The sequence below is a fragment of the Achroia grisella genome, unplaced genomic scaffold, assembly GCF_030625045.1.
Source record: "Achroia grisella isolate CSIRO2021 unplaced genomic scaffold, CSIRO_AGI_Agris_v1 utg109, whole genome shotgun sequence".
Classification (NCBI taxonomy): Eukaryota; Metazoa; Arthropoda; class Insecta; order Lepidoptera; family Pyralidae; genus Achroia; species Achroia grisella.
In genome coordinates, this window is record NW_026712573.1 from 2,375,139 (window position 1) to 2,396,806 (window position 21,668).

General features: G+C 31.5%; 2 protein-coding genes across 2 annotated transcripts; one reads left to right on the top strand and one right to left on the bottom strand.

Annotated features, from left to right (window-relative positions):
- Window positions 1-299: 299 nt before the first annotated feature.
- On the top strand, window positions 300-12,163 carry LOC131846261 (ESF1 homolog). Its single transcript, XM_059195527.1, has 8 exons — window positions 300-878; window positions 1,564-1,684; window positions 2,448-2,550; window positions 2,889-3,012; window positions 4,013-4,203; window positions 10,323-10,527; window positions 11,055-11,255; window positions 11,476-12,163. Exons 1-8 carry the CDS (start codon window positions 443-445, stop codon window positions 12,147-12,149), a joined length of 2,055 nt encoding a protein of 684 aa, XP_059051510.1. The 5' UTR covers window positions 300-442; the 3' UTR covers window positions 12,150-12,163.
- Window positions 12,164-12,629: 466 nt separating this feature from the next.
- On the bottom strand, window positions 12,630-21,597 carry LOC131846174 (DNA (cytosine-5)-methyltransferase PliMCI-like). The gene is made up of 8 exons (XM_059195418.1): window positions 21,278-21,597; window positions 21,065-21,179; window positions 19,736-20,150; window positions 18,301-18,514; window positions 15,186-18,183; window positions 14,316-14,496; window positions 13,074-13,255; window positions 12,630-12,776 (listed from the first exon to the last, which is right to left on the bottom strand). Exons 1-8 carry the CDS (start codon window positions 21,403-21,405, stop codon window positions 12,684-12,686), a joined length of 4,326 nt encoding a protein of 1,441 aa, XP_059051401.1. The 5' UTR covers window positions 21,406-21,597; the 3' UTR covers window positions 12,630-12,683.
- Between the last annotated feature and the right edge of the window lie 71 nt (window positions 21,598-21,668).

Consider the following 21,668-nt stretch of genomic DNA (forward strand, 5'->3'; position numbering starts at 1 on the left):
TTATTTTATTTAAGATTTGATTCATATTTGAATGGCCGATATCATGTCATGTTGCTAATATTATTAATGAAGATATATAACTATTTCCAAATGCATTAGAAAGGTATAATTGAATAAACTTTCCTCTTTTAAAGTCTTTTCTTTTCCATTCTCAGTAGAACCACAGATAAAATGATATTAAATAGCAGAACAGAACAGAATCGGTCAGTGTGAGGCTGCGCTAAAAACTCGAAACATATAAACACTGTAAGCATATGACATCGTCACCAAACTGTCACCTTAACTGTCAAACACACATGGATGGACACTGTTTTACATGAGCATGATCGTGTTCCCATATACAATTTTTATAAATAAATTATTAACATTTTTTAGTCAGTGAATATAGTGATTATAAATTATTACAGGAAAAACGTATGCTGTTTATTTAACAATTAAAACCATGACTAATATTCTAAAAGACAATCGTTTTACAAAATATCTGAATGATCCACGCTACAAACAAATTCCAAAACATGAAAGAAAGGTTAAAATTGATAAAAGGTTTCAATCTATGTTTAGTGATGAGAAATTTAAAGTGAAATATACGGTAGATAAACGAGGAAGACCAATAAGCGAAACATCTACAGAAAATTTGAGGAAATATTATGAATTGGATGAATCTGAGGATAGTTCTAACGAAGGCTCTAACTCTGATCCATCGGAACAGAATAGTAGCATACCCGGTCAATTTGTGAGACGGCCACCAAGCGTAGATTTAGAGGAAAATAATCAAGATGTTAATAAGTTACAAAATGACAAACTGGTGCGTGCTAAACTTGACCATAAAATTAAACAAAGGTTATTGGATTTAGATATTGACTATGCCCGTGGAGAAGGTAAAAATTTTGGTAGTGACGTATAAATGTATCTTCTGTATAGCAGACTACACTCATAATATAACAAATATAAGTGAATTTATGTAAATAAGCCTCTGGAAATTTTCATAGTAGCATAAATAACACCCTAAAGAGTGATATTATATGTTGTTTCTGTCAGTTAGCAGTTTAGCTGCTATAAAAATATATTTTATTTTTACTTTATCATAAAATATACATTACATTACATTAGAGATGGTTTCAACTTATAAAACAAAATAATCTTAATCCTTACAACTTTATTTTTTATTATTTATAATATATTTTTTTTATTACCTATTATATTATATATATATGTATATAATAGGAACCCAATAGTCCCTTATGTTCATCCACTTGTAAAAGACTTTTAAATATATTTATCACAACAAGTAAATACATAATGATGAAACCAACAATGAAAAAATAAGGTTTTTTGACTTTTCAGTGTTATTATAATAGATACATATTACTAACTTTGTCATGAAAAGGGTAATTTTTTTATTGTACTACATAATCACATTTGTAAGACAATAGAGAATGAAGTAGACAGCAAAGAGTACATTACATTTGAATAGTTATCTTTGACGCTACTTTTATAATGCAGACTTGGATGATATGCATTGGTAACGTCTAATTCTAATAAATTGAAATAATTTCTTTTCAGGAGTACTTCTAACTGACAGTTCTTCTGATGATGACAGTGCAGATGAGGAAAAAAGTGAACTCGAGCATGAATGGGGTGAACTGGACGGCGATGCAGGCACCACCGACGAGTCTACTAGAAGGTTTCTTTATGATTTTCTTCTTATAATTATACGTAATTGAAATACCCTCTAGCATGTCATGACATTGCATCCCCACACCCATTATAATTTGATTGTTCTTTGTATTTTGCAGGAAAACATGTTAAATCTGTAACATGTTTTTATTTTGTGCAGTGCTTTCTGCAATCTTTTTGTGTTCAAGGTGGTGTACATTAACTTTTAAACATACAATACCAAATACTCAATTTATAATGTATTTATAATAAACTAACTGTTCCCACATAGAACTTAACTTTATTTTTCTAAAATAAAAGTAGTCTAAGTTACTCCTTATTACACCAGCTACCTGCCAAAAAAGTCCCGTCAAAATCGGACGAAAACAAACTGACACAAAAATTGTAAAAAATGTTATTTTGGTGTATGTACCGTATTTATATTCCATACCATAGTAAAAAATGGTTATTTCAATATTACAAACAGACACGCCAATTTTATTTATATGTACAGATATCTATGTAATATCTAAATATGTTTAATAAGAAATGTGAGCATCATTTATACAATAAAAACATTAAAGAGATTATTAATGAGAAAAGTTTACTTTCTACAGCTGAATCTGACTTCTAAAGTCTCTTTAATATTTGGCCTATTTTCCATAGCAACTAGATTTTCTATCTGTCACTTAAAATAGAACAGGTTAGCAATTCTTATGTTATCTTTAATTTCTGGCCTTGCTCCTTCCTAATAAAACTTACTAATATAAGTGAATGTTTTATTATTACAGAATTGCAGTTTGCAATATGGATTGGGATAACATCAAAGCTGCAGATATAATGGTTTTATTAAACTCATTTCTTCCTACAGGAGGTGTCATTCTTAAAATTACGGTTAGTATCATTATATCATTGTAATAAATTTTTTTATTTTATTATGTGTTGGTATTAATAAATATATGCAACCCTAAATTTTTACCTTCTACCACCAACGCCTATTCTTTGTCAAAATGTTTGTCTTACATACATGTATATTATATATATCATCTATACATGTATATATATATGTTGTGTAAATTGTAGGTTTATATTGTGTTAGTTTACATTATATATTTTCATTATGTTTATCTTAAACATAATGAAAATATAGTATTTCATAAAATACTCAGAAAATAAAACCATCAACCAAAACTTAAATCAAATTATTTCAAATTAGCTTATTGATATTTCAGATCTATCCTTCTGAGTATGGACTCAAGAGAATGGAACAAGAAGAGGTGCGTGGACCTATTGAATTAACTGAACAAGTTAATGATGAGGATACTGATTTATCAGACAATGGCGAAAATGAAGAAGGTGCTTTGTTATTCTTATTTAAAGTTATACTTAGTTAGAATTTATGTATATAATCTGTTTGAATATAAATGTTAGATAAATAATAGAGTAAATATAAATGAATAGATTTAGTGTAATATTGGGTGAAATTGGGTAGAAGGACTAAAGAAAGAATCTTTAACACTTACTTTATTTCTATTTACTATTCTTATTTGATACAGAAAAAAAACAATATTTAGCAAATATTAGAAACCATGTTAAAAACTGCGTTATTTCTGTATTATATATTGTTTTTAATGCCAAAACAATCATCTGTAAGTTGTTTAATACTACAAGTATTAAGAGTATAAGATGATATTTTTGCATAAGCTCTGGTTAGTTTCAAACTATAGAGCAGTGTTAATTGTCCTGGGTCAATATTATATTTCCATAGTTGCAACTGCAAGTCATGCAACTCTTAAAGGCTTATTAGAAAATTGTAACCCATCGATTTTAGCCTATTATATGTTTAGTCTTCCATTCATTCTTTGCAATTTCAAGAATGGCAATAGTTGATAATGAGGACTGGGAACCATTGCATACAATGATATATAATCATGTATGATATGAATAATGATGTTTTATGGATGATAATGGAATGGTACACCGCCGGGGCTAACGGTTTACGCTGGGGGAGCACCAGTGGAGGATGATAAAATGAATATGAGATCAGGTCAGTTAGCCCATCGTGACAAATTCACCAGAAATTTATCACAATGGTTTCCAAGGGAACTGTGTGGAGGTCAACCTGACATGGTACATTGCAAGTAATGAGTCCACATTACTAACAATCACCTTCCCTCCAATGTACCCCGTTAGGTTCATGTCCTGGAATCCGTCGCCGTTAGTTCCTGGTGAATTTGCAACGATGGCTACACCAGAAACATCTTCCTCCGCTGGTGCACCATCAGCGTATACCCGTAGTTACTCTACGGGTACATGCTTATGCACAAATCCAAACTTATCCATCAAAATTTATTAGGTTCCACATACCATATGGAGAAGCTTCGACGCTATCAACTAAACAGACTAAAATACTATTATGCTGTTGTGGAATGCGACTCTGTGGCCACCGCTGACAAGTTGTATAATGAATGCGATGGTATGGAGTATGAAAGCAGCGCCACACATCTCGACATGAGATTCATTCCTGATGATGTCAATTTTGATCAGGTAATTGTTTTGTTATATAATAATGCTTTGTTTTATCATAACACAATCGACGGCTTCGGTGGTCTAGCGGTACGGTAGTTCACTTACGAAGGTCGCGGTTTCGATTCCTCGCACGGTGCAAATATTTGTATTCGTGAGTATTATTGTTTGTGTCGGACGGAGTGTATCCTATGTATTTTATGTATGTATTTAAAAAAATATATTTATATCAGATGTCTAGTACCCATAACACAAGCTCTGCTTACCGTGGGACTAGATGGCACTGTGTTAATTATCGAGGGTTATTTATTTATAATATTCGCATTGGTTAACAAGCTGTTAGCAAACAACCATGCAGTAAGTGCCTCAGGGACACAATGTTATCATAAGACAGTAGTAAGTAGCACACTATTCCTGAGGTGTCCTTTAACTTCATTGCAATATATCAATCTCCAGTTACAGCCTACAAAGGAGGTGCTTTCTGGAGGCTGAATAGAAATAGAAATAGAAATAGAAATAATCTTTATTCAAATAAACTCATTACAAGCACTTTTGAATAGTCATATTTTGATTCTACCACTCATTCGGAATGCAGATTCATCACAAGAAGAATGAGCAAGAAACTTGTGTGTTGCTCTTTTTAATAGATGTTTTTTTTTATATAAATAATTACAGTGTAACAAGTAAGAGGCATGCGACAATCAACATAGAAATCGCTACGCACTCATTATTAGTGTAATCAGATAATATTGTCAGTGCTATGTATTTAAAATTTTTCTACAGAAACATTATTATCGTTAACGAATTCTTCAATTTTATAGTAAGCCTTTTTGCAAAGGAAGTGTTTTATTTGACATTTAAATCTTTTTTCTGGCAGATTTATAACAGACTCTGGTATTTTATTGTAAAACCTTACGCAATTGCCATAAAACGAGTTACTAACTTTAGCCAAACGACATTTAGGTAAAATCAGTTTGTTATTGTTACGTAAGCTTTTATTAGTGCAATCACTAACTCTTTTGAAACTGTCTATATTCTTCCTGGCATACATGATATTTTCATAAATATATTGAGAAGCAACGGTGAGGATATTTGATTCCTTAAAGCACTCTCGCAAAGACTCCCTGGAACCCATGCTATAAATGGAGCGAATGGCCCTCTTTTGTAAAATAAATATTGTATTTATATCAGCTGCTTTACCCCATAACAAAATACCATACGACATAATGCTATGGAAATAGCTAAAGTACACAAGTTTAGCCGTTGCCACGTCTGTTAATTGTTTAATTCTTCTTACCGCATAAGCGGCGGAACTAAGTCGACTCGCTAATTTAGTAATATGAGCGCCCCATTGCAACTTGGAATCTAATGTGATACCTAGAAATACAGTATCATCCACAAAATTAATAGGTTTATTGTCCAACGTGATTTTTGAATCTACCGGCCTTACATTGGGGAGAGTAAATTTGATACATTTAGTTTTATTTGCATTTAGTAACATATTATTAGCCGTAAACCATTTTAAAACATAAGAAAGAGCACCGTTTACTTCGTCCAAATCATCAATATGTCGATTGACTTTGAATACTAATGAAGTATCATCAGCAAACAGAACTATGTCAGCTATCTTTTCTACCATATAAGGAAGATCATTTATGTAAACTAAAAATAAGAAAGGACCTAAAATAGAGCCCTGAGGAACACCCATTTTAATACTAGTTCCCTCAGACTTTACACCATTTATTTCGACAACTTGCATTCTATTATTTAGATAGGATTTCATCATGCTTTGTGCTTCATATCTAATACCGTAATGTTCAAGTTTGAGCAAAAGTGTTTCATGTTCAACGCAATCAAATGCTTTTGAAAGATCACAAAATACACCGACTGCATCCTGAGACCTCTCCCAAGAATCAAATATATATTTAATGAGAGCTACACCGGCATCAGTAGTTGATTTACCGGCCGTGAAACCAAATTGTCGACTGTGAAGCAGTTTATTTACTTTAAAGTGTTGCAGCATTTGATTGAGCATAATTTTTTCAAACACTTTACTCAATACTGGTAAGATAGATATAGGCCTATAATTACCTACCACAGTTTTTTCTCCTGACTTAAAGAGTGGAGTTATTTTGCTATGTTTCATTAAATTGGGAAAAACACCATCAGAAATACATTTATTGAAAATAATTACTAAATATGGAGCAATAACATCTATAGCGGTGTTAATAACTTTAACAGACATGCCCCAATGGTCTTCAGTATTTTTTAAATTTAATTGTTTAAATGTTTTAGTAATTGTAGCAATGTCAATAAATGTAAATTTAAATGTAACCGGACAAGAAACAACATTGTCAATAAGGAATGATTTAGCTGTACTAGGAGAAGAGTCCAAAGAGGAAGTAATATCAGTTGGAATATTAGCGAAAAAATTTTCAAAAATATTGACTATTTCTTTTGTGGACGTTACTAGTTTATCATTATAATTTAACGTAAAATCGTTATATGGACTTTTAACTTTGCCAGTTTCTTTGTTAATAATATTCCACACTGTCCTTATCTTATCCTTGGACTCTTTAATTTTTTTATTTAGATAATTAGACTTTGCTACATTACATACCTTTTTAAAAGTTTTTGAGTATCTTTTTACATAATTTACGAATGTACTATCGAAACGGTATTTTTTTTGAGCATATAAATCAAATAATATATTTCTACTTTTAAGAATTCCCTTTGTAGCCCATTCTGAAAATTTTGTTTTGTTAATAATACTGATAGTTTTTTTGTTAAAAGCCTTATTATATTCGTTAGAAACAATATTGAAGAAATCTGTATAAAGTTTGTTAGGTTCATTAGATGGAAGATAAAAATCTAATTTACTAGGAACTGATATTTTAAATTTATTTATCTTATAACTAGTCAAGTCTCTTTTTAATAAATTAATTTTCCCAATTTTGTTTAAGTGATTTGGAAAAATAACTATTTGACCACAGTGATCAGAAGGAAGGTTGTATATTATTATTTTATCTAAATACTCACTGTTGCTAAATATGTTATCCAAGCAAGTAGCAGACGTGGCAGTGATACGAGTGGGTTCGTGGAAGACATTACTCAAGTCAAAAGATTGAAATAAACTCATTAATTTAGTTTTTGTGGTATTATGTGATAAAATGTCAACATTGAAATCACCACACACTATAATTTTTTTGTTAATATTAAATACTCTTTTTAAAATATCCTCCATTACCTCTTCAAATAAATTATAATCACTATTTGGAGGTCTATATACACATATAACTATATAATTGTCTAGTTCCACACAGGAAATTTCAATACAACATTCAACAGAAAGATTGCCAATATCACTACGTTCTTTTACTTTTATATTATTTTTCACCAATATCATAGAACCTCCTCTATTTACTATTTTTCTATTAAAGCAGCTGACAATATTATAATTGTTTAAGCTGAACATCATATTGCTCACTTTGAGCCAATGTTCAGTTAAACATAGAACATCTATATTATTTTTTTCTAAGAACAATTGAATAATTAATTCACAGCCGAGAAAACTTTGTATGTTCTGGTGAACAATTTTCAATTCTGATAGCTTTCCCTTTGTCTTTTTCAGCAGTTTAAATCTGCAGTCATATTTAAATTTTTGTAAATAAAAGGATTCTTACTAGAATCAATATTTATGTCAATATTTTCAGTAAGTTTAGTATTAACATTAGTACAAGTACTACTAATTGGATTAATGCAACCCATTATATTACTTATAATGGGGTCATTTATATTATAAGCTAGTAAACTAGCTATATTTGTTATTTGTTTTTTAGGCAGATAAAATCTATCTCCAGTCATACAAAAGTTTGTAACAAATTTGTTACTATCAAAAAATAAAAAGTCATTATGACGACATGTCATATTATAAATTAAATTATTAATATAATATATGAACTTATTTTGTTCAATGGTCAGAGAACGACAGTAAGGAAATGCACATAATATTATTTTACCTATGCCCAGCTCAGCAATATTAAGCAAAGAGTTTACAAGTTTAATTACATGACTTTTTTTTACATATAAACAGTTGCCTAAAGCAATGACTAATGTGGTTAACTTATCATACCTACCATTAACCACCTTATTTAAAATATTAGGCAATGAAGCACCAGGAAGACAATTATTTATGACATGTTGATATAGACTTTCTGATAATGAACGGCCCAGACCCTTACCATATTCATCTGAATAAATAATTGTCCTTCGTACTGGTGCAACATTACAATTATCAGTTTTTAAAGACAAGTTAGAATTGAGTAAACTAGAACAAGGAGTGATTGACTCAGTCAAAACCGATGTGATTGACTTATTGTTATTTCCATTAGGGCTATACTGACAAGATTTAGGAGATTCAGGTGTCTCACAACAACATTTCTCTGTCAATGAGGTGAACCGCTCCATGTTGTAATTTCCCAACTCAATTAATTTATCCAGCGATTTACTATAATTATTAATTTCAAGTTGAGCACACTCATATTTTTTTGTTAAATTAGATAATGAAGATTCTAACTCTTGAATTTTACTCTTTAATTTATTTTGTTCTAAATCCTTATCATGTAAATTTGTTTTACAATTTTGAAGTTCTTGTAACAGGTCTAATTTTTGTCTTCTAATATTTATAGATTTTAAACATTTAGTATGAGTTCTCACTAACTTTTCTGACTTTTTAATAAATTTGTTTATTTTTATATATTTTTTTAATTTATTGACACTATTAAATTGACTAATACAACTGTTTGAGCTGGGTGTATTAGTTAAATCTATGGTCACCAACGGCTGAGTAGACTTTTGATCACAAGTGACATTTAACAATTCTGTATACAGATCTAAGGTGTTATTGTAGCTACTCACCCGTTTGTGTTCCAACATAGATTCACTATGTGCTTGTGCTTCCTCAAGGTGTCTCTCGAGGTGAGTGATACGCTGTAAATTTGACTCATATGTGTCCCTGCAGTGATCATATTCATTAACAAGTTCCTGAAGTCTATCCCTGTCAACGCGTAGGTCCTCACAGAACACATTAATGTCTACAAGTTCCCCCTTCAGGGCCACATATTTGTCAAATAGAGATTTCATCTCTATTTCACTATCATCCCGTTCCTGTAACAACACTTTATTCAAGTCTTGGGTTTTCTTTAATTCAACGAGTGCCACCTTAAGTTTAGCATCAAGATCACAGGCTCTTCGGGACATCATTATTAAATATGCTGAGTAATTAATTTAAATATAAAGGAACTTAATGGAATTTAGAATGTGTGCTATTTCCTTACAATATATTTATTTATAAATATATAAAACCAATGTAATATTTAATATGTAAGTAATTTTAGTAAATTTGTTAATTATAAATAACAATACTAAATATTATTACTTGTAAGAATGGGTTTCTTGGGGTACTACACAAGCTCAAATAATAGAATTAAAAACAACCAATTCTAGAAGATTCAGTATTGTTATTGAAATATATACAAATAATTATTTAAATTAGTGAAAGTTTCACTCTCTTGTTGTGTATTTTAATGTAAGAATTAATTATATTTCAGTTAGTACTTACAATATTTGGTTAGTGGGTAATTTTTTTTTTCCTCGACGCACAACTGTAAATCACTTTTAAAGTTACCACAAAATTAACATGTATTACAAAATAAGTAACAATAAAGGAATGTTATAATAATTTAAATTGAATTACGCGATAACATGTACAAGATTAATGTAAATATAAGTTTATTACGAACTTTGACAGTTGACCGGTAAGAAATATTTATGTGTCGATTTTTGTACACAAATACTATATAAAAATGAACACAAACAACAATCGATACTTTTTATAGCTTAAACTCACTAATTATATCAATTACACTAAAAAAATTGAATAATAAATTAGATAAAAGTAATTAATTATTAGGGCCAGCTGACAAAGACAGTTATCGGTAATGTTGCCAGTCGAGGAAAAAAAAAAAAAAAAGGGTGAATTGGGTGATACTGAGATACGTAGACGACTTTGTATTACATAACATGTGGGAGTTGTAATTTCAAATTCAAAATCATATATATAAATGTATTATTTGTTTCAGGAACCACGTGAAGTTTGTACTAAAATACCTGATTTGAACAAATACCGACCTCGATTGTTCACAACGACAGCATTACAACAAGCTAAAGTTGAACTAACATGGGATACTACTAACCCCAACCGTACTGATATGATACGTGGTGCACTCACTGGCAAAATTGACGACCTAGATTTAAAAGAATACTTAGCGTCGAGCAGTGACGAAGGTGAGATATACATATATATACTGCACTGTTACCTCCGACTTCGTCTGCTGTCTTTAAGATAAAAGATAGTTTACGTCTATCTTCGCGTCAAATATCATTATTATGTTAACAGGTAGACATAGTTGTTTTTTTATAGATGAAAATGGAATGGTGTACCCGCCTGCGCCAATGGATTACGCTGGCGGGGCACCAGATCCAGAGGGGCAGGGGAAGATGAACAGGAGGTCAGGTCAGTTAGCCCATCGTGACAAATTCACCAAAAATTCATCACGATGGTTTCCAGGAGGAACCGCGTGGAGGTCAACCTGACATGGTACATTGTTAGCAATAAAATAATCAATTCACATTGCTAATAATCCCCTTTCCCCCCAGAGAGACATAGTTTACTCTGGTATTTGAATATTGGGAATAAGAAAATTAGCACACTAAGTTTTTTGCTGTCATCTACTGGAAATTCGATGTTTGCCCCAGACTCTCTCAATATAAATAGCCTAAATTACATAATGAAATTATCAATACCATTTCAGATGAAAATATCACAGAAGAAAAAGATTATTCTCAACCGGATAATGAAGATGAAGATCCTATAAATAAATATAAGATGTTACTGGATGACATTGAGAATAAAGAGGAAAAGAAGAAAAATAAAGATATGGAAATGGAAATAACCTGGGGCCTCGGACTTAAAGACAAAGCAGAAGAGCTAGTGAAAAAGAAAACTGATGAAGGTATATATTAAGCAAATATTGTATGTTAAATAATATATCTAATAAAAAAATAGTGCACATACATAATGTGCACTATTATGATTAGATATATTTATGTATCCACATATTATGTGTTACAGTAGCATTGTTTGCAAATGTAGTATGCACATAAACATAAATATTATTTATTTATATGTAATAACTAAAATATTACAAGGTAATTTTATTGCATTTTTTTCAGACAACAAAAATTTGACCCCATTTGAAAAATTATTGAAAAAGCGAAAGGAGAAGAAAAAGCAAAAGAAATTAAAAAATAATGAAACGGTAAAATCCGAAGGTAGTGCATCCGATGACGAAAATAACTCATCTGATGATATTCCTTCGGATATTGACATGAATGATCCCTACTTTGCTGAAGAATTCAATAAACCTGAATTTAAAAATAGTAAAAAAAAGAATACCAAAAACTCTAATGTGAACAGTAGTGAGGTAGATGAAATAAACGAAAAGGGAAAAGCAGAATTAGAATTACTGTTGGATGATGAAGATGGTAAGGTACACTTCAGTCTAAAAAAAATCCAAGAGGCAGAAATAGTATCGAAAAGATTGAAAGGGAAAAGGAAACTTAAAGAAAAAATAATGTCACAAAAGCAATCCCTGCCAGATTTCGAAATAGATGTGAATGATGAAAGATTTTCAGCGTTATATAATTCACATCATTATAACATTGATCCAAGTAATCCAAACTTTAAGAAAACTAAGAACATGGAGAGACTTATTGAAGAAAAATTGCGTAGGAGGCCTACAGAATCGCTTGCCAACCAACCGCAACCTAAGAAATCGAAACAAGACGCAGAACTTAGTTTATTAGTAAAAAGTATCAAACGAAAAACTAAGCATGTGAACAAATAAATGTTATTAATTTATTTGCTAGTGTTTTAATTTTCTTGTTGATGGCCATCTGAAGGTAATGTACCTAATAATAATAATATAAATGAAGGTTACTATCGCCCAGGTAAATGGACGGTAACAGGGACATTACATTCTTATGTAACGCCTGTGGTACCACAAATGTGTTGTCAATCCGGGAGACTAAGAAGTCTTGCCCCCATATCCTGTAATCTCACTGCCTTGTCACTTTTAATCAAAACAGTTTGTAAATGAAGCTACTTGGTGACTTAAATAAGTGAATTAGATATACTCACACAGATGACTCGTGATCTACCTCAGTAATTAACGTTAAACATAGTTATTTGTGTGGTATTTATATATATATATATGACACTATTATTCGACTTACTAGAAATAATTTTGTATAAATAACTTTAAAAAAATTATAATACCGCATTCAACGACAGACGTTTTAAAATAATATACCCACAATTGCTTTGACATGATTTATTTTGATGTGTTCATAAAAATATATAATGATGTAATAAAATATATTTAGGCTTGATTTTTGTTCAAAGTCCTAGTTAGCGCCTTCTTTATTTCTCTCCCTACAGCAGCTCCGAGTGGTGGGGGCACTGCATTGCCGACCTGCATAATTATAAATAATTATTAATACAATGAATATCGATTAAATATTGGATCCCTATACAAACATTTAGATATTATAACTATGCATTGTTCATTGTTATTTATAGTACATATATAAAGTTTTGTATAGACCTCAAAGTTCCTACTAGAAACCATTGTAATACCTACTGGTTAACTTTACTTGACCTCATTATCATCTAATCATCCTTCACTGGTGTCCTGTTTTACCGCAGTTAGTGCAGGCGAAAGCGCCATTCCATTATCAACTATTAAAAGAAAATGTATGATTTATTAAACCTGTCGATGTTTGTCGAGCACGGAGCCAACGAAGAGGTATGTGTCACGGAAGCCCTGTGAACGTGCGCATTCCCGCACGGATACTACACGGGGCTGATCGGGATGCAGCACACGGCCTTGCTTCCCCATCGGCTCGGGGTCGGTTACCGTCGTGCTAAAGTACCCGTCCCATGACAGCCGCCCTGTCGGAAACAATCATTACAAAATTAAAATTATTTTAAATAAAAAATTTAAACTACTATCGAAGGTATTTTTTTTCGAATGTATGTCATTAGATAGTAGATGGATAACACAACTTCCTCATACTTCGTTTCTTTTTTCAAAACTCCGTATAATTGCGGTAATAGACTTCGTTCCGGACACATTCCATTAAATAAATTTGCTTATTTAATGAAAAAAGTGACATACCCTAATTGTGAAGCTTGTGGGAAAGAAGAACATCTGCATCATATTTTGATGGAATGTGTTCGTAATGCATATAAAAGAGAATATACTATCCAAGCTTTAATGTTAAATAGGTTAGACATAGGAGTATTTCATGAAATATTGGCAGAACCAGCTTCCGATGCAGCCAAGTTATTGTTCTGGATGGTATCATATTAGTCTAAGTTCTGTAGTTGTTTTTTAGTTTATTTTTGTTATTTGGTATAGGTACGATGGGATTATCATCATCACATTTTGTGCACAAAAATCCCTAAAAAAAATAAAGAGAAAAAAAAAATATTGCGGCAAGTTATAGATAATTCAATTATAGTATTACCACGAATTTATTGACAGTATTATATATAAGGGTAATTAATAGAGACGACGGAATCGAACATGTTAATGCCTCCAAACCACAAAATTTCATCAAATTTAAAAAATATATTTGATGCAAGCAAGTTACTTGCTTGTGCAAGTTACTTGCTTGTGCAAGTAAAATATAGACACAGTAAATAGTAACAATAATAACAAAACAACTAAACGACAAAATGTCATATAATGCGTGTATGTCACTAAATTCTACGTGCTGCAGCAGTGCGAAAAGGCTCATCAGTGTGATTGTTATTGTGATAGATGAAAATATATGTTTGTACACATAGATACGAGCTTTGATATAGTAGAAAAGAATTAGCAACAATAATAAAGTAAACAAATATATTTCTAATCTTGATCACTTGTCAATGTCATGTTAGCTAGCCATAAAAAGCATGGTGATGAGCCTTCATATATTTAATAATAATTTCACCTACTAATACGCACCATAGAGTCCAGCCCAGTTGTTGTGGCGGTTGGCCGTGTGCGGCAGGCACCAGGGTATGAGCGTGTGTTCCTGCTTGTCGGCGGATGAACAACCGCCGCCGGCTGCGCACGCGCACACGCCGCGCAGGGCGCCACTGCGAGATTGTCCGTTCTTCTTGTCTTCATAGCGATACTGCAACACCTGTAGACCAATCGTTTGTTTAAGAAAAGCCTCCAAGTCGCATAATAGATCCCATGTAACAGGCGAAAGAAAATTGCAACTGTTATTAGTGTAATCGCTACCTTTTTTTAAACTCAACATTTTTACTGGTGTACATGATCTTTTCGTAAATGTATTGAGAAGCAACTGAACAACTTGAATCTTAAAGTACTCTCTAAGAGACTCCTTGGAACCTATACCATAATTGGAGCAGATCACCCCCTTTTGAAAAATAAATACTGTGTTTGTGTCCGCTGCTTTACGCTATAATAAAATACCATACGACATAAAACAATGGAAATAACTGAAATAGATAAGTTTAGCTGTTGCTACGTCTATTTGTAAATATGATAATAATTAGAGGAATAATGAATTTAAGGAGCTGGCGTGAATATATGAGACAAGTTATGAATAAGTATGAGTTGTACCAAGGTAAACTAATTGTACTTGGTTCCCTTTATTTACTACGTAAGTGATCCGGCGTGAATATTAGACTCTTTTATTAGACCTGATAGAAATACTCAGTATTTATTAATTATTTCAATATTTCGTCTATCTGACTCAAACGATAAGATTCCAAATAAATTAATGAACAAAGCTACCATGCAGCAACAAAATAATAAGACCATTGCAACTATGATTTGGTATGATTATGTGTAGTTGTTACATACCTTACATTTGCTCCCATCAGATAATGTTACTGATATGTTTGGTAGATCTCTCCAGTCTGATCCTGCAGTGGTGGGAATTCTAGATATCCTTGCTTGTATCAGTGGGGCCATATTTTTACAAATATGATCTCGCAATTTTGCTGATTCATCCTTACTTCTTATTAAGCGTTGGAAATGACTTTCTGGCATAGAACCGTAATCTATATCAATTTTGTTAGCTCCATTACATATGCGTGGCAAATCGCTCATGGCGTCGTGTATCGTACATGTTCTTCTAGGAGCTGAGTCGTCCCATTGGATATTTGTAACGAACCTTTTTCCGTCTATAGTAGTGGTCAAAGAGCAAGCGCGCCGACTAAAAACGTGTGTAGGTTCTGGGTATGAAGGCAATTTATATCCCGGCGCTGCTGCTAAAATTATTAATCTCCGCCTAGTTTGTGGCACCCCATAGTTTCCTGCTTGTAATATGCCAAATGTACACTGATAACCCATATCCAATAAAGCCCTGAGTGTCAATTTTAAAACCATTCCTTTTTTAAAAGCAACGAAGTTACGCACGTTTTCTAGGATGAAATATTTTGGTCGATAATAATCGCAATAAGACAAATAAGAAGCCACTAATGAATTTTTGAAATTGGAGTATTCCCTTGAATTGAATCTATTCATACCAGAGAAACCCTGACAGGGGGGCCCTCCACACAACAGTTCCACTTCGCCCTGCATGGGAAGGCGCAATCCACTGCGATGTGTGACACCATCTATAGCATCCTTTAATAATGCATTGCAATCTTCATTAAAAACTATACAATTTTTATTATTGAGAGAATATGCATGTGCTGCAGCTTCTAAATTTTCTATAGCCCACTTGCACTCTGCTATGCCAGCTTGGTGTAGACCATCCGATAACCCGCCACATCCCGCAAAAACATCTAAAGTTCTTAATGGTCTTATTTTAATATCATCTAATTTAGTATTATTTCCATTCATAGGCTTACTTGATTTTCCTTTCCCCTTCCCTTTGTCTTTTCCTTTATCGATACGACCAATGCTCATTGCATGTTGCGGTATATCTATGAATTGACCAGATTCCTTGTTGAATGCCATTCTGAAGTAAAATCTAATTGGATCAGCTTCTAACCAATCCTGTAAGGTGCAATTTTGTGGTATATTTTGTTCATAAATCAAATGACAGGGTCCTACAACAGCAGAAAAAGGAACTTCTCGTATTTCATCACTCCAATAAACAAGATTAAGATCTTCATGCTGGGGAAACCTTGTAGTTGTATTTTCAGGTCTATACAATACATTAACTTTAAGATAAATATCTTGCGGTACAATAAGTGGTCCGTCCCCTCCAGCCATTACAGCTGCTATGTAACCCACACAGAAAGGTTCACCTGTATCAATATTTGACCCTCGTAAGTTATTGTCGCTTTTTCTGTAATATTCAGGATAAATATCTTCATCTACCTTCTCTAACTTCTGACTAATATTGTTATTTGAGCTATTGAAACTATTTTTCAGCTTAAATGTTCCTGGTTTTAAAAACACTGCACCTCCCTTTTTATATTCATGACTTTGCCATGTAACTGTCGTCCATTCGGTTCTATAATTTTCTGTCACAATTTCTGAATCTAATAATTTACCTGATACCTTTGGTATGTTTCGTGAATCTCTTTTAGTTTTACGTTCACACGAGGGACAAAATCTATGTTTTCTTAATTCATTAGGGCAATTTGGATCATCTGGTAGGTCTTCAAAACGTGCAGTGAATCTTTCATAATACTTCTTATAAAAATATGTTTTACCATCATCTTCAAAATTGTCATCAACTACATCTTTACCTCCAAGCTTAAACCAATCACTGGGAGTTTGATGTTTTTCAACACAGGCTTTTCTTAGGATTGAAGAAAGAGGAGCTCCATGACAACATCTATCTCCTAAAAATATCTCTCTGGGATCACCTACTTCTCCTAAAACTGTATCAGAAGATCTAATAAACACTTCTCCATGAAAGAATCCTAATTTTGGATTAAATATTTCTTTCCACATATACACAACTCTCGCGACTAAAGCTGGTATATTTGGTTGTGATGTTTCTACCATAACATAGTCTCCTATTTGAAGTTCCGAATCTTCAATTTCAACTTTTTCATAATAAATTTTAGTAGCATCTGCTTTAATTGGTTCACCAATCCATTTGATTTTCCTATTATTTCCAGTTAACTTAACAGGCACAACATCATCTATTTTATCTTGATGTTTCTTTTCAGCCATTTTTTCAAATTCATCTTCATCATCTGATTCAGAGTCATTAGCTTGTTCTACCGCCATATTGGGACATAACCTACGAACACACGCTTTTTTGGTGCGACCATGGCCACCAAACTTAGCCATAGCTTTGCAAGCATTGCATTCACCGCAATCTGGCAATTGGCAAGCTTCACATACCCCACATCTTTTTCTTCTCAGAACTAATTCATGATTAGTCTTATCCAGTTGATTAGTAAAAAAACTTTCGAATGTTTTTCTCACTAATGGTGTAGTAGTAGCCCTAGTCCATGCCTTTTTATCAATTTTTTTGTAATCTATTTTTGTTCGATATTTGCGTTTTCCGAACTTTATACCCATTAATTTAATTAATTCTCTCATACATGGTAATGTTATTAAAGGTTCATCATCTTCATCAGTTTCTAAACTAACTACTTGGTCACATACAAATTGTGCATGCTTGTGTAACATTTCTTCACTCATTTTTTTATCATCACATTCTGGAATTGTAGCTTCTCTAAGCACTTCCAGTAAATCCTCATAAGTTGGTTGTAAGTAATGATACTCCTCTAAGTATTCTACTACAATTTTACTTAGTCTAATTTTTTCATATAAGTTATTCATTAGAGGTGTGTAATCTTCATTAGGTTTTAATAAGTTATATTCCCCAAATTCAGTAGATAATGTAATACAATTTCTCTGGCCTCCATCAAATCCATGAATAAACCTAAAATAATATAAATAAACAGTGATAATTAAAATGATATTGATTTGATGATACTTATTAAATATTATCACATATTATGAGAATAAAATTAACAACATAATTTTACTGTACATTTACCATTCAATTATAGGTCCCACATCTTTTACAGGGATAGATTCCTCATCAATATCTGGTGAATCAGAACAAATTGATTTTAAATATCCAGACATATGAATACGGATATCATTTTCTATAAGACCACAATCTATAGGACAAAGATGGCCTTGTTCATCAAATATAGAGAATCCTGTTATGTTTGTTTGAGGTCTTTCCATAATATCACCTTCTTCACCTATAATCAAGATTAGAAACATGATTATTCATTATTATATGAAAAGAATATTTTATTGAAATTGGTTATTTTGTGGAAGGTAATTTCATTAATTCATGGAATTAGTTTATTAAATTTAAAAGCATTCTTACTTCCTAACTTAAAAAAATTAAAAGAATTGGAAACCTCAATTTGCCGTCATCTTTTTGTCAATAGACAGAGATCTTACGAGAAATATAACTTTTTAAATTTCACTTGTAATTAAGCGAAATTTAAAAAGTTATATTTCTCGTAAGATCTCTGTACTCAGGAATTATTGTTAAGAAAATTTACGGCATTTTCATTCATCTTACTAATATTATAAATCTCCCCCATCCATCTTCAATATGTAGTGCATAAATAATAAATTATTTAAAAATGTTATTAAATTAATAAAATAAAACACTAATTTAAAAGTTTATAATTGAAGATAACTCTGACTTTCAGTTGACGGCTATTAAAAGAATTTATATTTGAATATATCCAATATTTTAAAAAATTCATGTTTAATGAGTTTTATGATAAAGTTTTATTATTTTAATTTAGGCCCACAACTTCTTTATTATACAACAAATACAAATGCTATGACTGGTCCCATGTCAGTAGACCAACATTCTGTAATATAAGTACATTATAAAGACAATGTACTGCTGAAATTTTTATATAGATAGATTCAAATTCATCAATAATGTAAAAGATTTTTATATTACTCTTACTAAAGTACAATTAATTCCAGTCAGTAAAATGACAAGTGCAACTGTCACTGATACAAAAAAGGGTGACCCATTACAATAGTGATGTTCAGCAATCAATAGACTTAGACATTTAGTCATGCTTTATATTATTAGGTATCAAAGCGTTTTTTTTTATTGTAAATATTTAATACATACCATATTAAATAATAGATTTCAGAAATATAGACCTTACCAGCATATTAACATTTCCCACTACAACATTATTACAAAAGCTGGGAAAAAATGTATAAAGAGATTCATTAACACTATTATTATTTATATAAAGGCAATTAGATATTGAATAAAAAAAATGTAATCTCGACTAACTGTTAATTGTAAAAACTCTATTCTACCACATGACTATTTATTTGGGACTAAAAACCTGCAACACTGGAAATGTCATTTTACTGACTGGAATTAATAATCTTACTTTAAGGGTATCAATCAGTACAATAAAATATACACTTACCAGAGGCTAAAACTAACTTTTCATTTGTCAAGGCTATAAATTCTTCCACAGCATTTTGTGGGTGTCCTTGGAAGTATATGATGTCAGAATTATTTAAAAACTGCCCACAGATGTCACATTTCTCCACATTTGCAATATTATCTTTACTCTTAAGTTCAGAGATCAGATGTGTATCAGTATGCAGATTTAATTTATTTATATTATCATTATTGTTGTCTCTATTAGAAGCACCTTCAATGCATTGAATAGTGTTATCATTATCACATTGTTCAGTGTTATCATCACAATTAACACTGCAGTCATCAAAACTATTTAGTTTTGTATTTTCTTGTACTATTTTATTACCACAGTTGTTTTCTGTTACATTACCTTCATTTTCATTTTGATCTACGTTATCTATAGTTTTAGGTTTTTTCTATAAAAGTTTTACAACATTTCATTAGATATCTTGTATTCATAATAAAAACAGTGCAATAATAAGTGCAGTGAGCATCTCACTCAGCAGAAATTTCAAATTTTAACGTGGGTAGATTAGCAATGTTATAGATATTAACTTTAGGTATTCATTGTCCAGTTACTTATAACCAGGGCATTATAACTGGCCTCATGGTAATTCTCAATGACTTTACTATTTAAGTGTCTTTAACATGTTAATTGCCACGATACTATCAGAAAAATTTTCACATCGGCCATGGTAACTTTATTAGATCATGTAGTTAAAAATGTAAAAAAGACACTTAATGTAAACACTACTTTTTATGTTACACATATATGACTGACATGGCATATATTACACTATATTAAAACTTTGTTCGATGTTCATTTATTTCATTTTATTGTTTGTAGTAATCCTAGAAATTTTCAGCCATTGTTCCTGATAGGCCAACAATACATTTGCATGTTTCGAAACATAATGCAAATGTATTGTTTGCATCGGACATCTGTGATTGCCATGGCCTTCTAACAAATTGCGTATGTTATACATATATGTCTGATGTGGCTCATGTAGAACTTCTTATTGTCAGATACATATGACTGACATGGTGATTAACATGTTAATAAATAATCTAGTACTAAAAAACTAAAATATGAAATTAAAAGTAATTTATACTAATATAAATAGGATACTGTATCTGTCTGTCTGTTTGTGTATCTCTTATCTTTTTGTAACTTAGCAGCTGAGATGACTTTGAGGTGAGGATATATTGTATCATAAGTTTATGCTATTGTTATTTAGCCCAGATATAATGTGTCCATATTCAATATGGACACAATATATCTGGGCTCGTATGGTAGGCATTTTCAATGTATATGAGAATAGTTTTTCACCTGTTTATGATTACTTTCCCCATTAATTGTCGGACTTCGGGACCTCTTCATAGTGAACATATTTTTAATACTCATTTGTTTTGTATTGCAATGAGATTTATGTGTGTTTGAAAAGCTGTAATTAATAAACAACATATAAACGTGATAGAAAACACTACTCGGTTAGTTAGTAATATTCACATAATATTCCAACAATTATAGACAAATACATACACTTCAGATGACAAAGTGTGCTGGTTTGAAGAATATGCATTATTCCTTTTCTTAACGTCAAAATTATCATCCGTAAGTGTCGCAGAAGAATGTTCACTATTATCTTCAGTTTCAACAATAGCAGGCATTTTAGTTAAAAAAACAAATACAAATAATTCCCTATTTAGACTATTTTGCACTCAATGATGGACTAATTTTTCACAACTTTTTACCATTGAATGATCTAATTCATATTTAACAAAAAAATAAATGTAAAACTGAAAATCAAATACAATACTAAACATAAAAGGCGAAGGCGGGAAATTAGTGTTTTTTTGACGTTTTTCAATCTCAGAGAAAAATTTGACACTATGGGAAGTGTTGCGCATTATCGGAAATTATATTAATTACC

Bases quoted from the DNA above. Each gene is read 5' to 3' on its own strand.
- LOC131846261 (XM_059195527.1), top strand. From the start codon at position 443: ATGACTAATATTCTAAAAGACAATCGTTTTACAAAATATCTGAATGAT. The intron at 4,204-10,322 runs GTAATTGTTTTG...TATTTGTTTCAG, and splicing joins ATGATGTCAATTTTGATCAG to GAACCACGTGAAGTTTGTAC. The intron at 10,528-11,054 runs GTGAGATATACA...ATACCATTTCAG, and splicing joins AGCGTCGAGCAGTGACGAAG to ATGAAAATATCACAGAAGAA.
- LOC131846174 (XM_059195418.1), bottom strand. From the start codon at position 21,405: ATGCCTGCTATTGTTGAAACTGAAGATAATAGTGAACATTCTTCTGCG. The intron at 18,515-19,735 runs GTAAGTGTATAT...TCTTGATTATAG, and splicing joins AAAGTTAGTTTTAGCCTCTG to GTGAAGAAGGTGATATTATG. The intron at 14,497-15,185 runs GTATGTAACAAC...ATTGGTCTACAG, and splicing joins CTGATGGGAGCAAATGTAAG to GTGTTGCAGTATCGCTATGA.